General features: G+C 34.9%; 1 protein-coding gene across 1 annotated transcript in view; it reads left to right on the top strand.

The window, feature by feature from the left end:
- Nucleotides 1–18,294, top strand: part of LOC132699469 (runt-related transcription factor 2-like) — a 64,103-nt gene that overhangs the window by 9,372 nt on the left and 36,437 nt on the right. Inside the window, exon 2 of the mRNA XM_060666205.1 lies at nucleotides 38–896. Within this exon, the coding sequence (XP_060522188.1) occupies nucleotides 530–896 (367 nt within the window). The 5' untranslated portion in view covers nucleotides 38–529. The remainder of the gene's footprint in view (nucleotides 1–37; nucleotides 897–18,294) is intronic.

The raw sequence follows: 18,294 nt of genomic DNA, 5'->3' as shown, positions 1-18,294 counted from the left end.
CCAAACACCCTTGCCGATAATAATACTTTCGTTGCAGGCCCCGGGAAAAACCAAATAAACATCAAACGCCCACGGCCACCCGGAAAAGTGAAAATTGACTTCTAATCCGACGTATCCGGACGTCGACCAAAATAAGCGGTCCTGTGTGGCACAAAGTAGCAACACGTAGAGAGCGAGAGACCGTCGTGCAGCCTAATTAAAAACAATCAGTAAAAGGGAGCGAGACAGCGGCACATAATTAGAAAAACAGGAACGGGTGAAAGAAAGCAAAGGATGGAGAATTCCGCGCGCACTTTTCCAACTGCTGCGGTCCGCAGCTACCACCACAGCAACGCGTGATTTTTCATCATATTTGCGCACCGACCGGTCAGTCATTCGACTTGTAAAAACCAGGCTACTGCGATCAACGCGTACGAGAGAGTTTTTTAAACTGCATTATCATGCCGGTTAGGTCGCCACCCGCTGCTGCTGCCGACGACGACGCCGACCGTCGGTTCGAGTGGTGAGAACGCGCGGGAAAAATCAAAACATGCATTTGGCCAGTGAAGTTAGCTCGACGACGGGTCAGTATGACCGCAATTATAGTAATTTGACGGCCGAAATATTGGCGGAAAGAACGATTGATGGACTTTTGGCCGAACATCCGGGCGAACTGGTCAGGACCGGAAGTCCTCATGTGGTTTGTACCGTGTTGCCGCCGCACTGGCGTTCCAACAAGACTTTGCCGGTTGCTTTTAAAGTTGTGGCGTTGGGAGACGTGGGGGATGGGACGGTGGTAACTGTTAGGGCGGGAAACGACGAGAATTATTGTGCGGAGCTGAGGAACGCGACGGCGATCATGAAGAACCAAGTGGCCAAGTTTAACGATTTGAGGTTCGTCGGACGCAGCGGCCGAGGTAAGACGCTACAATTTTTTCAGCAAGACACTAGATTTTCATTTTCACTAAACACAGTGAGGCAAACCGTTGTTGCTCATATCTTTTTATACGGTTTTTCGTGTGTGCAATTTTTTTCTGAGCTTTTGGAAGCGACTCTGAGAGAAAACTGTTGTATTTTGTTGTATATGCTGTTGGGCTTTATTTGGTAATATTTTTTTTATATTTCTTGTACGTGGGATTTTTCTGAGTTTTTAGAGAAGAGGTTCCTATGAACGATGGTTGAATTTACATTTCAATTATCGCGGATTGTTTTTTTATTGCAATATTCTCGTGTCTTTGCTTAAGAAAGTGTTGACGAGCTTTTACAACTACCTCTCGCTTTTTATACGTCTTTGAAAAGTTGTAATAAATTTCTAGTTTGTTGTAAAAAGGTGGTTCTTGTTAAACAAAGAGAGAAACAACTGTTAGGTTTGGTCGTATGCCTCCGGTATAGAGTAGAAGTAGACTTTATTTTGTTCGTATTTTTTTATACGTTTTTGTGTGTTGAATTTTATCGAGATTTTTCAAGTGGATATTTCTATGTGAAATTCACATTTAAATTGTCATGGTTTCTTCTTTTTTTATCAATTAATAGTTTATATTGCAAAGAGTTAATAAATTTTTACAATTTTTTCTCACTACGCCTCGCTTTTTACATATTTTTGAACCGTTTTTTGCACGTGGTATTTTTCTGAGCTTTTGGAAGGAGAGGTTCCTATGAACAATGGTTAAATTTACTTTTCAATTGTCGCGCATTCTTAGGTACAATGGGTTTTCGTTCGCACTAAACAGAGACGGAAATAAGAAGAAGTTAAGCTTTATTTGTTCAAATTTTTTATATGTTGTTTGTGTGTGAGATTTTTTTGAGCTTTTTTTTCTCAATTAATATTTTACATTACAATACTCACGTGTCTGCTCTACACCATATATAAGATAAGCATATATAAGTTGGTCCAGAAAATGTTGAGAATCTTTTAGATTTTTTTCTCATTACAATGTGCTTTATTTTAATTTAATCTTAAACGTATTTTTTGTGTGATTTTTTCCGACCTCTTGCAAGCAGAGGTTTCTATTTTCTCAATTAATATTTAATATTGCGATATTCTCGTGTCTTCTCTACATGAAACTTCACAATTTTTTCTCTAGCGGATTTTTCTTCTCATCTAACAGATAAAGAGAAAAATCTGTTGCATTTAGTAGCGTATAGTTCAATTTATATTTAGATTATTTCAGATTATTTTTTTTTCTCAATTACTGTTTTATATGTGTAATATTTTATTGTATGTTTTACAGTATATCTATGTCAGTAATTGTCACACTACAGAGTAATTTGCAGAATTTTGAAATACTTTTTTTGGTTAAATTTATATTAAATTGTCGCTCTTTCATATTTCCTCAATTAATATGTTATATCACAATATTCTCTGTGTGATCTCTACATCCTACCTATGCCCAGCAAGTTCATCAAGAAAATATCGAGAAACAGAAAAAAAAATTAATTTACTTTCATATACTCAAGTATACTGTGTTTGCAAGAAAAGTTATAATAAATTGCTATTTTATGATAACAGGTTATATTGGGTTTTCCTTCTTATGCAACAGATATAACGAGAAAATGCTGTTCTTATTTACTGCTTACTGCTTATGTTACAATTGTTGCAGTTTTTTTTATTGCTATTTTAAACTGCAATATTTTCGTGTTTGCTATACAGCATTATCAGTACCTTCATTTCAAATACTTACAACAATAGCAATTTGATCAAAAAAACTTTTACAGCTTTTATGCTTTGTATTTCATTAAGCTTTGATCACGGTCACGGTAAGTTCGGTCCGAAAGATTTTGTTTTAACTTTAAATTAAATATTTTTACTAATAACCTAAATAAATGGTCTGTCGATGTTAAAAAAATTAAGAGAAAAGCTCCTTAATCTGCTCACCTCTGATTGATACCTTATTCAAAAACTGCACCTCGGGTTATAGATTACTCAATGATATCTTCTTGATAAAGCATGAACTAATTTAATTCAATTTCAATAGTGAAAGTGCTTGAAAGTGTCTGTAATAGATCAAATATTTTTTAGACATTATATGCACTTGCATCAAATAAAATATTTTTATATGAAATTTTTTATTTTAGCTATGAAAACATGTTTATTTCTGGATTTATGGAAAAGTTCGAAGTATGTAAAATTTTAAAGCGCTTCGGACACTGTTAGCAATTTCCTTGAAAATGTTAATTTTCTACCATAGAGTAGAAGCTTCTATGAAGCGGTTGATTTCATTGAGTTCGTATAGATTTATGGCCACTATGGTCACTGACCTTGCAGTCTTTAATCAGTTATTATTGGATCACCATGGTCAAGTAGAAGTTGCATATTTAGATTTTGCTAAAGCGTTCCATCGCATAGATTATTCCATACTGTTGCAGAAACTAATTAGTTTTTAGAAATCCTATGCATATAATTCGTTTCTCTACTTAGCACCATCAGCAGCAATACATGATTTCAATCTTGGGCGCCTACTGGTCCTTATGTTCACTAAAGTTATTACTGATATTTTGAGGCTACCGAATTCAGCACAGTTCTTTTTAAAACGGTTATAGCACACAGTTCAGTTATATGGTATATATATTATAATATACATGAGAGTCTTAACCAGGGATTCCATATGAAATTGTGATTATTGGGCTTGACAATCCAAGCTAGGATTCATGCAGTTCATCATTTATAAAGTATTGAATAATTTGTGTATTGTGAGGAGTTGCATAAGCTGTCACGGCCTAATCAATGCGATTTTCCTTGGTGTTAGACCGTGGTCTGTTGCTTTTTAAACCAAAGCTTTATACTTTACCAGACACTGACGATGGCTGTTGTCGGAATTGGCCTGGAAATCGCAGCGACTAGTGTAAGAAGTCTTAAAAGTGTTGAGAATGTTTTTAGTTGGTGTTCTTTAAAGATTTGTCATTATTTTTATCTTGTAACTTTAAACTGATCTGTTTTCTTCAACATAAGGTATGATTTGCACATTTTTTTGATTTCTGAGAAATCCTACAAATTTAATTGAAAGAAGTATAATATGAATTCTGAAAAAGCTTTTAAAATTGCTAGTCGCCGCGAACATATTTCTTATCCGCCAGAGAGATTGTAAGATGAAATCGGGCGGTTACAATAAAATTTTTAATGATTTTCCAAATCATATTGTGGCTCGCCGAATATTTACGATTCCCCGGGCTACTGTGAAACCGTAAAAGTGGAAAATTGCAAATGGAAATATTAATGGTACATCTGGTTTCCAGCTTCTTGTATTCACGTTTAAGCTATTTAAATATACATTACTCTCCACTAACTTACATTCTTTTTTGCCGCTCCTCGGTTTTGTAAACAACATAAGGTTTTTAAAAGTATTTTAGGTTTTTTTTTTATTTGTTCTGAAAACCGGGTTTGTTAATGGGCTTCTATATTTTACTTATAAACATGCATTGTGAAATTGTTGTCCACTGTGTTCCCAGTATCTTACAAAATGATTTTGATAAAAATTAGCTACAATTGCTACAAATTTACAGAAAAACATCCCTTAATCTTAATAACCCTGTAAAATTTCAAATTTTTTACCCTTGTAAATTGCTATGAGGAAAAGATCTAAAAATAGGCATCATTAATTATCTCATTTTGAAATTACAATTGTATATTATGGAACAAGTTTTGTAAATGAGACTATAGTCCGAGTTTTATTTAGGCACCAGCAGAGTGAGTATTTAGTAAACCTGTGCCTGAAAACATACAGGAATTCGATAGTATCATTGTCAGTTGTTTTTCCAGTAACTGTATGGAGTTTAATTTATTTCGATATTTTTGAAAAGTCACCATCTAAGTTCTTCAAAGGTTTTCTAATGTTTTCGAAATCTATTTCTGCTCTCTTGCAATTTGAGTATCCGATGGACTCCCAAGGAGGTATTTCGATCGACAATTACAATTTCATTTACAATTACGCGCACTCTAAAATGCATTTTGCCTAACATCCGTATTAAATACAAAGAAATTTGCTTTCAGGATGACTTCGACTGCTTGAAATTCCCGTCACGCGATGTTCTAGAACAGTTTAAGTGACTTAAATGCATTCCAAAATACTTCAGCTCTAATTGGCCTCTCCACGCAACTAGGATTATAGTTTTAACGAGGTACTATTTTACAAAACCTAACTTTTTTTAAAGGAAACTATTCCACGTACTCCTTACATGTACTTCTTATAACGAGGCTAGAAGTAACCTGTTTAAAGATGTGAAACAACTGGAATTATTTTTTAGTCTTCTCATTGGTTTTAATTATGAATTGAAACAATAAATAATAAAATACTGAGTGTCTGAAGACGTCCTTATTATATTGAATGCTTTTTTTCCGACGACAAGTATTTTTTTTTGTAAATTTATTTAATACAGAATCACTGAGTGTGCTGATGACCGTCAGAAATGACAGACAAAATGTATATCTGTTTGCTTGAAAATACATATTTAATTAATGCAGGGACATTGGCCGATAGACAGACTGACTGATATTTTTGAAAGTGCTTTTTTTTGGGTTTAGTATTGACTTCTAGCTTTTTCAAATTTTTAATTTCGGATAAGCCATTTTATTTGCTTTGTCATACTTTAGTTTTAATTGCAAAAGGGCCGATAGTCCTACTATAATTTGTTCAAGAAAATCAAAATCCGTGCTTTAAAATGGTGTCAGATATATGAGGTGCTATTCTTATGAATTCAGTGCAGAAATTTACCCAAATTATATTTTCCCAGTACTAAGTTGATTATTTTACTTATTGGTTCAGTCCACAAAAGCGATCATTTACGAAAGTTTATCCCATAACAGTGCCAACGTTATATGTGCGTGTTTTCTTCTATTCGATGAGTACCACCCATATCTTCTTCTTCATGTACCGCCTCCATTTCGGACGTTTGCTATCATCATTGCTATCGCTATCACGTCAGATGATGTGATATTAATCATTTTTTTCAGATTTATGAGCCAAGATATTCTTCTCTTTCCAATAGATCATTTTCCTAAAATTCTTCCCTGGACTATGAGTTGCAGGATTTCATATTTAGGACCGCTCATGATGTGACCGAGATATTGCAGCTTTCTCTTTTTCACTTCCTGACGGATTTCTACATATTTCTCCATTCTTCTCAGGACCTTCACGTTGGTCACAGGTATTCTCAACATCCTACGGTAGACCCACATGTCGAAAGCTTCTAGTCTTTCTTTCGCAGCATGCGTTGAGAGTCCAAGCTTTTACACTATATAAAAGGACTGGGAAAACATAACATTTGAGCATCCGTGTTTTTAGGTCCAAGCTCAGATCGCGGATACAGAACAGTTTTTTGATCTTCTTAAAGAATGCCTTCTGAATGCCAAGCCTTTATTTCTAAATAGTAATCGACGGAGCAGTCGACACTAGGTAATCATACCTTTTGATCCTTTCCAGTTTTTCACCTTCCACGTGCTACTGTTCATTGAGCACCTTAGTTTTGGTAACAATCATATCCTTGGTCTTCTTAAAATTCAATCAATAAAACAGGCGTACACATTTGGTTTCACATCAAGATATCGCTGCATCAAGACGTTGTAAGCAAATAAAGCCTCTCTTGTGCCGAAACCATTTCTGAAGCCGAAATGGGTGTCTGCTAAATCTTCCAGTTTCGTTTAACTATTACGGTGGATGACATGGAAAAAGACAATTAGTGTATGACTTATTAGGCTGATAGTACGCATTTTTTGGTACTACGTGTCTTAGATATTGTGACAAACGTTGATTGGAGCCATCCCTTGGTATTACTCCTGTTTCATAGGTTTTATTAAACTACCCATATCCAATATATATACTAGAAAGGCTAAAAATAAAAATGTTTAGATATGCGAACGTCAATTCTGGAACAAGCAGTCACATTGCTTGACTTAAATGAATGAAATTCAGTTCTCGCCGGGAAGTAGATATGTCCCTGCATGGGAATTCGAAAAGACACGGAAACGTCACGGAATTGTCGAAACGCGCTTCGGACACCGAAGAGGTGAATATGACCATTCGATTTTGCTTAAATTCTTCATAAACCGATCGGCATATTTCTAATGGACCCTGTCAAGTTTGCGAGACCCGTTCTCTCTGGTAGGTAAAAAAAGGTAATTATTTAATGTACTAGGTTCGAAAAATTTCGCTACTGTTCGCAGTGAAACAGAAAAGGAGTACAGCACAAAAAAATGAAACAGTGCACAAACAACACCAACAACAAGAATAGGAAGGCAAATCATTGGTCCAATTTGTTAAGAAGCAATTTAGAGTTCCTTAGATATCTTCAGGTTGGTTGGTTGCTTTGGTGGTGCGATAATGTTGATTTGATAATTCTAGGGCTGAATAATAATTTGTTAAGACACAATTTAGTTCCTTGGATAAGGTCAGGTTGGTTGGTTTAGTTTTGATTATTTTGGTGATGCAACCTTGAATCGATGCTGCCTCTTAGAGAAGAAATTACATTTCATCTCCTAGTCCGCTGCGCACCATTCGAGGGCAGGAGTTGGGAAAGAAGGTTAGCAATTTATTATAGGAAAGAACGTTTTAAAATACAAACGCTCAACATATGAATCCTTGACATCACATGCTTTGACAGGAACTGTGCATAACGAGCTGGTTTATAGTACATTTTGCAAGAAAACTTTTTTCATGTTGATTCGGAATTGTTGGTTAGACAGCCTGATTTTATTGAGTGGACAAATATCGTTGTACGTACTCCTATTTACCCTCTCTCCTCCAGTACATATAAAACATGTATATAATATTTTTCTAGCTTTAGTTATAATTGCTTCCCACACAGGATGGATACGAAACTATTTTGAGGGATGGTTTTCCTCAAAATGGTGCTTGTTAACATTCGTTAATTGGGTATGAGTTTATTAAATTGATTGATTGATTGATACTGTTACTTGCGAATGCGCTTTAGAAGCGGACAATAAAAATGTTTTTTACGATGGATGCCTTCTATCGCAGTTACTAAGATAAATATTCAAATAGGAGATGAAAAATGCCTCATTTATGTGCGTCATTCTAAAAACTACGACGATTATGTAAAACCCGGGCAATATTGAAACACAATTTGGCGCCCCAAGATTCAGCATAGAAATTCATGATTCTCGGCGAAAATATGCGTTTTCCGACTTTTGCTTTTGATGGCGCTTTATTATTTAGCATTTTTGCGGAGCTATTTTTATCGAGCATTATATTTTTGCAGTAGCAATGACGTAACGTAAGATATTAAAGCTAATTTGGATTTCGGAAAACTTTCAGGCTTTTTCACTTTTTCTTTAGGTATACCAGTTGAACGATCTTTGAATTTAAGTTTAAGTTTCTTTTTATCAATATTACACGATTGAAAATTAAAGTCTAAGTAATGAAATTTGTTTCACTATCTACTACCAACAGCAAATAAGGAAAATGATAAAATTTGCCCGGACCCAACTCAAAACTATGGTAGACAAAACCACAGACATCAGTAGTTGTATTGGGCCCTTCTATTTATTGTTGCAAACCTGTCTATCAAACCATTTTGTAAAACTAAAGATTGCTACAGAGCCACCGGCTTGGTGCTTTCGTTAGCCGAAATGTGGAATATATAGTTTTTTCTACTCCCGTCTCTAAAATGCCTAATTACCCACCGATCTAGGGTGCGGGAAGCGTCACTTCACCACGTCAGTCTCGTTTCCCACGAATCCGAGCCACTTCGAACATTTCCGGGATTTTACCGCACGGGTTTGGGAGCAATCGGATGTTTTCGGAGATATTTCCCACGCTTTGAATTTTGACGTTTGTCAATTCTGACAGTCATCTCAGTGAATGTATTCGTGTTTTGCGAAAATGTACGCAAAAACTAACGGTCGTAGAAGAAGTATATTATGCAACACGTTCGGTAAACTTTTTCGCTCGCTCGTTTATTAAACACTCGCTCCGCTTGTGACACATAAACTTGTGACTCAAATGCCGTTTACCGCACTTGTTGCATAATATACTATTTTTCTACTCCCGTCTGCAAAATACCTAATTACCCACCGATCTAGCGTGCGGGAAGCGTCACTTTACCACGTCAGTTTCGTTTCCCATGAATCTTAGCCACTCCGGACATTTCCGGGATTTTACCGCACGGATGTGGGAGCAGTCGGATCTTTTCGGACATATTTCCCACGCTTTGAATTTTGACCTTTGTCAATTCTGACATTCATGTCAGTGAATGTAGTCGAGTTATTTTGCAAAAATTTACCCAAAAACCAACGGTCGTAGAAAAAGTATAGTATAAAACATGTTCGGTAAACTTTTTAACTCACTCGTTTATTAAAAACTCGTGATTCAAATGGCGTTTACCACACTTGTAGCATAATATACTATTTTCTCACAATTTTTCCATTTGGAAGTTATGTACTCCCAGGATCGGCTTGTTTTAAATTATTTTTAACAAGGACACCCAATTCGATTTAAAGCGTTTTTGACATTTTGAAAATGCTTGGTGCAAGAGTTTAAGTTTGTTTGTTTGTTTGTATTTGAACATGGGAAACATGTTTCTGAAATAGATAGATTTTGGAGAAATATTTAATGGTGAAAACCGCATTTGTTTTCATTACCGACTGAGATATGAAGTTAACTTAAAGATAACTTTCTTGTTTATGAAAATGGTTCTGATAAGAACCGTTTAAAATTTTGAAAACACAATGTAAGTATTTTGTTATCGCAAAATTTACAAATAAAATACTTCGTATCTTAAGAAGAAGACAAACTCCAGGCTTTAAAATAAATAATGATATATTCTATTTGATGATTCAATTATTTGCTAGGCAATAATTAGCCAGTATTAGATCAAATTTATTTCTTTAAATCGGCATTTCTTTATAGCTTCAGGTTTGCTTCTGTTCACGTCGTAAAACCAAGTTGAGATGTAGAATACTGATAATTTCGAATGCTAAATTTTAATACTATTGAAAGTGAGACATTTTTCTAATGCTAATGATCAATGAACCTAATCAATTATGATATATTTGGGAGATGAAGAATATTAAATTAAAACTGTTCCATGCCCACTAGTCACAGTTCGATCGAAAATATTGCCCCAATTTAATAAAATCGGCAGTTTTTTGTGTTGGAACCAACAAAAAAAAAGAATCGCCATGTTGTTGGTTGAAACAGTGCGGCCTGTGCTATTAACTACTCCTATCATATTTTAGGGTTTTTGTTTGATTGATTTCACGGTCCTAGACCCCCGTTCCGTCCATGTTTCCAAATATTTTTTTCGGTGCTCGGAAATTTGTTCGTCGGATTTAATTTTTATTTATTGCTGCGTGTCTCGACGATTTTTATTATTTATAGTTGCATTTGTTTGGACAGTTTCGAAATCGAAATAAATAATACTTTTGGAATTAACCTTTTTTACGTCTCGCGTGTTTAATTAAATTTCGAAATTTATTTATTCGCTTAACATCGAAATCGACCAGAAAGTTACCGGTTAAATAGAATTTTTTTTTCGCGGAATTTCGATGATATTGGTAATTAAAAGTTCTTCCGGGAACCTGAGAATTAAAAGGCTGTGCTTCGTGTTTAATATCAACATTTTCGAATTGGACTTCTCGGGACTGGTCGTTTTACATGATCAGTGACGAAAGTGCCGTATTATTTTATTGACAAATTTCAACAAAATTTCTGATGCTGTCAGTGTTTTCAAAGGGTTAGTTTTATTCAAGGCGATGTCACATTATCAGGAAATATTTGTTTATAAATGAAATCTTTGTATTGCAATGGAAATCTGAATTTGGTATTAGTTGGTTGGAACGTGTCAAAAAATTTTTTTTTTTGATTTTTGGAAACTATTTATTATACAAAATAACTATTAGGTAGTTAGAGGAACCTCAAAACCGCTTAATTTTGATGAAATTTTACGATTGTTGTAGTAAAAAGAAAACTTTATCTGAATCAGGTTAATGTATTTATTAGAAATTAAAAAATTCAATAATATTATTTATCTTAAAATAATTTTTTTATTTAATTTATACAGGGCTAACTCAAATTATACCAAGTCATATTTCGAATAATAGTTGCTTTACGTCCACTATTTTTTCTTAAATCAGCAACAAAATATTAAATTTTTACTGGAAATTCTCTGCAAAATATTTTGGTTCCCTAATTTTGTTACTATGGAATCCAAACCACCCGGAAAGTAATGAAAAGAGGTCGGTTAGTAGCATATTATGCGGCAAGTTTAATAAGCGACAATTTAGTTTACGAGTTTGATTTGTCAAAAGTGAAGCGCATCGCAACGTGTGTTTAATAAAGAAATGACAACTGACAAATGTCAAAAAGTGATTAGCGACAGTGGTTAAAGAAGCTTACCTATTAACGTCACATTTAAAGCACCCTTAATTACAACTTCGATGTCATTTTCATGTAAAGTACGATATATTTATATGACTTATATGGATTAAGGTGTGATTTTAGGCGAGCCACTGTGCAAGATTCTGTATCGAATTTGAAACTTAAATTTATGGTGTAGATCCATAGAAATCAAAGTCACTGACAACCATTTAGAGAAAAATGATCATTCCCATGTACGCAGATTGCAGGCCACACACAATTTACTTGTTTTCTACTCCGGCAAGAATTCTTTTCTATTTAAGAATAAGGCCTCCTCCTCAAATGAACCTGCAGGTTTGCATTGTGAAATTAATAATTTTTAGATATTCAAATATTTCAACATTTGAAATAATCTGGTTTAATTTTCACTAACAAGAAAAATGTTCATATTTAAATTTTAAAAGTACAAACGTTCAATATAACATGTCATTTATTAATTTCGTCACGCGTTTTTTTTTTTCTTGTGGTTGTTTAGCTGTAAATTTTCTTTTTTTTCTGGAGATGATTAAAATGATGATAATGAATTAAAAACAATATATAATATACCATATATTTATTACTAATATCGTTGCTCTGTATTTACTAATTCAATGGGACTCCCAAGTTGACAAACTGACATTATGTAACATCTGGAGTTTGTATACCAGCTAGAAAACAACCTGTTTAATTTAATACTAACATATCAAAATTAGTCCCCTGAAAACTACCAAGCGTTTTCGCTATTTTTTGCCTAAAACGGGAAAACCGGAACACCTACCCTTAATTAAAAGCCAACATCGTTAAGCAAACACAACTATTTAAGTTGTTTGCGGATCAGCTCTGCCCGTTCTCTAATCTATGAATTATACCTGAGAGTTAACAAATCCCTGATTTATCGACACGGCAGCCAGTAGCCATATTTTGTCGAATTAGGACGCTTTAAAATGCCATAAAACTATAGAGGACATTGCCTAGGAACAGGTGTGGATCCGCAGCGAAAACTGTTAAAAGAAACCTCCCCTTTTTAATCGATAATCATTTTATTGTCGTAGATATAGAGTAAACAGGATGGAATCATTTGCGCCGCATAAATTATTTGAGCCAGTATTTGTGGAGCGAATGGAACCTGAAATCTGTTTCGGATGTCAAACATTTTCGGCGATATTAAAAATTGATGATTGTTAGAAAAAGTGTACTGGGTGTCCAACTAAGAATACCTCTCGTCTAACCTTTTGCACTAGTTTATATGTCCTTTCGCGAGTACACAGTACTCGGACTATTATTTTATTTACTTATCTGTCTACTCGGATTTTTTTTTATTGGATTTTTTTTTAATAAAAAAAAATCGCTTCATTAAAACTATGTTCTTTTTTCACACACAATATAAAAAAAATACATCCTGTAATGTTGTAGTTTATGGTTCCGTTCGAAGCAGTCACCAATGTGTATTCCAGGCTTATGGGTGCAAGTGTCACAAATATACCTAGTTCCCGCCTGCCGCCTTGTAGTTTACGGTTAGAACATACCGCACAGTCTTTTTTCTTTCCATCATTTTGACGTAGAATATGTAATTTACCATTATGCCGCTCTTTTATATCTACAGATGATGGTCTGCTAGAAATTTTGGACCCCTGGCTAAAATTTTTTTGTCATCTTGTCAATTAATTCCCGAACAAACTTTAGATGTGTCATTGATTTTTTTTGATCCCGCTGTCAAATTTTATATAATAAATATGAATTGATATTAAACATTTCGAGTTCCCAGAAAAATAACTTTCGCCACCATTTTAAAGACTTCCTCAGGAAACAGTATGACGCTGAGTAAAGGTCTGTGCGGTCGATACTTCCCATAAATTTATTGAAATTGACCGCTACATTTGGCTTATTTACAACTTGTAAGTAGTAAGGTTGTGTTCCTGAAATATGCCAATAAGATCAAATTACCTGATCTGCATGCAAATGTGTTATCTTCCGCGAATGTTGTTTTTTTTATCTAAATCTAAATTTGCGGTTGAATAGTATCTTTTTATAATGATTCTGGATTCCTCCTGCGTCGGTTTTTGTTGACTCGAACTAGCTAAAGTTTCGCCAATCATCCTGTTGGATTCTTCAGAGCTTGACTCAATGCAGGCCGCCATTTTACTCTGTACCTGGTTATATATTGTTTAAAAGGAGCTAAATGAGGGGCATAAACACCGTCTCGGATGACTGATTCCCATATTGGTGACAGGTAGATACCTGAGTCGCGTTTAAGATTGTTAGGTTGTTTATAGATTTCTATAGACTCTCGGATTTTTCGTAGTGACTGACTTTGTGAGGTCGAGCCCTAAGAGAGATGGTTTTCATGCAAAAATTTGTAAAAATCGTTCTCTTCTAAACATGATACTAAAAAGGTATTTTGGCGTTAGAAGGTTGTGACCAATACTCTTGAAAATTAGATAACATTATCGTACCCATATTTAGGACAACCCCAATAAATGCGGTAAACTCTTCTACTGTAGTATCTACCCACGTTTTGACACGTGTCTTCTGTGCTATTTTATGTCTAGCGTAGTTATTTGTTTGTTCCACTATTTTTATTATTAGTTTATCGGTAATAAAGGGCTTAAAAAAAATCTATGGGTTTTGTACAAGTAGCAGGAATTTGTGGTCCTACCATTTTATACCCAGAAGTAAATGGCGGGTAACTGATCATGGTATGTGACGTCCTGCCATGGACAAAAATTATCAGGTTGTGTTATGTTCTCGTTTTCTTCACTACTGCTTGAATTGGTAAAGGTATGGTTCTCTGTCTTTTAGTAACTATAATATCACTACCACTACTAGAGTCACTAATATTATCACTATCCAATCTATCATTTTCAGTTGCCTCAATATAAAATTCATCTTGTAAAAATTTCTTGGGCACAATTTTTTTTTCGAAATATATACCGAAAAAATACACCGAACTTTACCCAATTATGTTAGTTATAAAACTGAGTAATTTTCAAAATGCAAAAATGGTGCGCATGTGAACTGAGGTGATTGAAATATATACATCAACAGATGTCCTCAGCGAAGGTTTAAGAAAGCAATTTAGAAATATTAGAAATGAGCTTAGGGGATGACAGACCGGCTAACCTGCTGTAATGATAAGTCATGGTGCCCCGCCTATACTTACGCTATATCATCCCTTTTTCAAATGCTAAGCTTGATTTATACCCTAGTAAAAACGTTCAACAGGGCTCGCGCTCATCTTAGCTTGTATCACGCGTAGGTCCATAGAACAACTCTTGCTTTTGTCCTTTGCAGCCCTAATGTATACAAAAATAGGATTTAATGTTTACAGACGAAATTTTTTAAATGCCCCTCTTGCAAAGAAAATCTTAACTTAATACCCCAAGATTTAAACGACGTATTAATGCAAAATTCTCCCTGGCTGCGTATGCTGAGAACTGCAAATTTTCACTGTTTGGACATGGATTTATTTACGATCTCACATGATTCTTTAAAGAAGACACTGACCGTGGGATTATTGAATAGACATCGCTGTCTGATTCGTAACCTTCTATTGCTTTTTCTTATATAAAGTATCTTCTTCTTCAGGTGGTGCCTATTCGTTTCGAATATTAGCGATCATTCTGGCTATGATGATCTTGTTCTTAAGAGACTGATTTTGATATTCAGGTCTAGATTGCGGCTTTTAAAAAGCTTTGACATTTTGATAAAGGCTTGCCTTGCTTTCTCTATTGTCGTTCCCTGATAAGTGAACTTAGGAACCCGTTCTACTAACATGAACATTTGACAGTTTTGGATATTTTGCTTAGTTATTATCATGACCTTGGTTTTACTAATGTTCATGCTTAGGCCATATTACCACCCACATTAACTCTTGCAAGCTATCAGCGAATACAGCAGTGTCGTCTGCATATCGAATGTTGTTAATGCGTTCTCCGTTGTGTAGAATTCCCTTGTCGATATTTTCCAACGCTGTAGCGAATGTTTCTTCCGACTACAAGTTGAAGTTCAAAGAAGAAATATATAGCAATGGCATTGCTTTGCTTATCTGCATCGGACTTTATGATACCTGTTTGATTCCAATATAAGTTTCTTATGATTCTAATATTCTTGTCGTTCATTCCAGTCTTCTTCAATACTTGCATCATACTCTCGTGTTGTACCTTATCAAACGCTTTCTCATAATCGATAAAGCAAACATATACGTAACAGTTGACATCACAGCATCGCTGGAACAGCGCTTGTCCACTAAACAAAGCATCTCTTGTACCAACTACTTTCATAATGCCGGACTGCGTTTCCGGTACTTTTTCTTCGCATATTCTTCGGTGAATTATCTTAAGAAATAGTTTCAGCGAGTGACTCATCAAGTTGTTTAATCTGTAGTCTCCACATGTTTTGGCTCCACGTTTTTTTGGTATCATTATGAACTCAGAGATAGATAATAAAATATTTAAAAATGTTCGTTAGTAATTCTACAGATTTGTATTTTTGATTGTATTTCATTTGGCCCTGGAGCTTTTCCTTCATTCAAGGACTTAATGGCGGTCCTAGTTTTATAAGTTAGTATTTTAGGGGAGGTTTCTGCTTGGGAGGTTGGTGAGTCTCCACTTCTATCGTGGAATTGATAGTTTATATATTTTTCCCATGTTTATTTAATGTCTTTTCGGTCACAAGTAAATTCTCAGTTTTCGTTGAATAGCTTACATACAGTTTTTTTCTTATACATTCCAGTTATTTCTTTTACTTTTTTTGTGTAAGTTGAATTCATCAAATTTACTTTGTAGCTCTTCCATTTCTTGACATTTTCCTTCTATTTCTTTTTGTTTTGCTTCGCTGATCTTTCTTTGTATTAGTCTGTTGAGTTGTTAGTATTTTGCAATGTCGTTATTGTGTTTTCTTCTTTCTTCTATAAGTTGTCCAATTTCTTCTGTTATCCAAGATTTTCTGTTGTCATTGTCGTTTTTAACTAGTTCTTTTTTTACATTTTCCACCGTTCTGTTTAGTGCCTGAAGTTGCTGATTCGGGTCGTTAAAAACTGGCTGCACTTATCATTAGGGATTTGTGTTTGTATTTTCTTTGAGTTTTTTGATGTCATGTTTTATAGGGCATTGGGTTTGTACTCTCTTTACTTTAGTTTTATAGTCTCCTATTACTAGGTTGTGATCGGATTCTATATCGGCGCCGGGATATGTTTTCACACTGGTAAAACTATTTCTGTGTCTGTGATTTACCAGGATGTAATCGATCTGATGGTGGTAGTTTATAGAATCTGTTTAGTATAACTAGGTTGTGCTCGGCTGTGAATATACTGATTGTTTCTCCTCTGTCATTCCTATCTCCAAGTCCGTAAGGCCCAATGTGTCCGCTCTTTCTTCCTCTGCCTACTTTAGCTTTAAAGTCTCCCATTAGCATTAGGGGTTCGGCAACGTTCTCATCAAGTCGTGAATCTTGGTATAAAATTCTTGCACATTTTCACTGTGGTCTGTGGTAGGTGCGTAAACTTGAATTATGTAAGTGTTCACAGGCGAAGTATATACCTGAAGAAGCATAATCCTTTCATTCACAAGTCTAAAATTGATAGCGTGTTTATCCACTTTTGTCCGTATGATTACTCGTACCATGCTCGTACCTTCCATCCGTTGTTTCGGAGTAATATATTCTATAGTTTCTCCTAGGTTGTCTTATTTTAATGCTAGCATTTCTCATTTTACTGTTTAAACCTGCTCCCTCCAAAGATCCGATTGGGGAGCTTGAAACTCCGGACTGATTTGATCTGAACATAGCCATATCGATTGTTCTTGAGATATCCAGTGGATCTTTCATATGATTATTCCTCCTTTGAGGTCAATTTTTGAATCCCAGGACAATGAGGTGTCCTTCCACCTAATGTTTCCTCCACCCGAAACTGTTGACCATTGGGTGGGGGACTACTTATCCCGGTAGTCCTTCGCTCGCCATATCCTCGTTAGTAGACAGGGTGTACCGTACACCTAAAGTTGTAGCTCGTGTAGGTCAGTTTGGCATTTGTATACGAGACGCTGTGTATTGCGCTTCTATATACCTTACACCCTATTCAAAGTATATCACTTAAATAAATAAATAAGTCAGAACCTTTTCTTTTTTCTTTGTTTTCTTTTCTGTTGCCTTCCCTTTGATAATATTGTACTATCTGTGCGCTTTTCAATCTGAAATGTAACTTATATTGTTACTTTTCTTTTCTATGCCGGGTTGAATTCATCGCATTTAGTTATTTTATTTTTCTCTTTCACATTGTTCTTTCGCATTGTTATTGTTATTAACTAAGCTTAACATAATATTATGTTGTTATATTTGGATTTTTAAGAGGGGGTTTAACCTGTTTGTGTTCCAAAGGGCAAGTAAATAAATAAATAAATAAACAATTGAACATTGTCGCTACCTTATCCAACACAACTAATACATAGAGCAAGGATGAATCTTGCACCATTGGCTCTAAATTCAATCTATAGTTAAGACAAAATTAACTTAACTTTATCTGCAGTTTTGTTTATATCGAAATTTGAAACTGAAATTTTGAGTTAGGACGTATGTCTATTTTCTCTGTTTTAAACAAAGAACTACAACGATAAACTACGACATGACCGATTCTGATTGACTTTTTTGTATACATTAGGGCTCCAAAAGACAGAAGCAAAAGTTATTCTGCTATGAACATACGCGTGATACAGGCTAAAATAAACGCGAGCCCTGTTAAACACATTTACTTGTCATTAATGAAGCTTAGCATTTGAAAACAATATGATAAGATAGTATCATCAATACCATCAATGCTTTAAAAAACGTCGTACTGCGAAGCACATCAGTTTGTTCATTTGTGAAAATAAGCACATTTTTCATCGATTTATCGTAGCTTTTATTATTATTTAAGTTTACCAATTCGTTAAAATCCTTAATTATGTCGTTTATAAATTAAATTCTGCTGGACTGA

Source organism: Cylas formicarius, unplaced genomic scaffold, assembly GCF_029955315.1.
Source record: "Cylas formicarius isolate icCylForm1 unplaced genomic scaffold, icCylForm1.1 PGA_scaffold_3__17_contigs__length_32017465, whole genome shotgun sequence".
Lineage (NCBI taxonomy): Eukaryota > Metazoa > Arthropoda > Insecta > Coleoptera > Brentidae > Cylas > Cylas formicarius.
The sequence above is the reverse complement of the archived record's forward strand: the minus strand, read 5'-3'. Positions and strand labels throughout refer to the sequence as shown.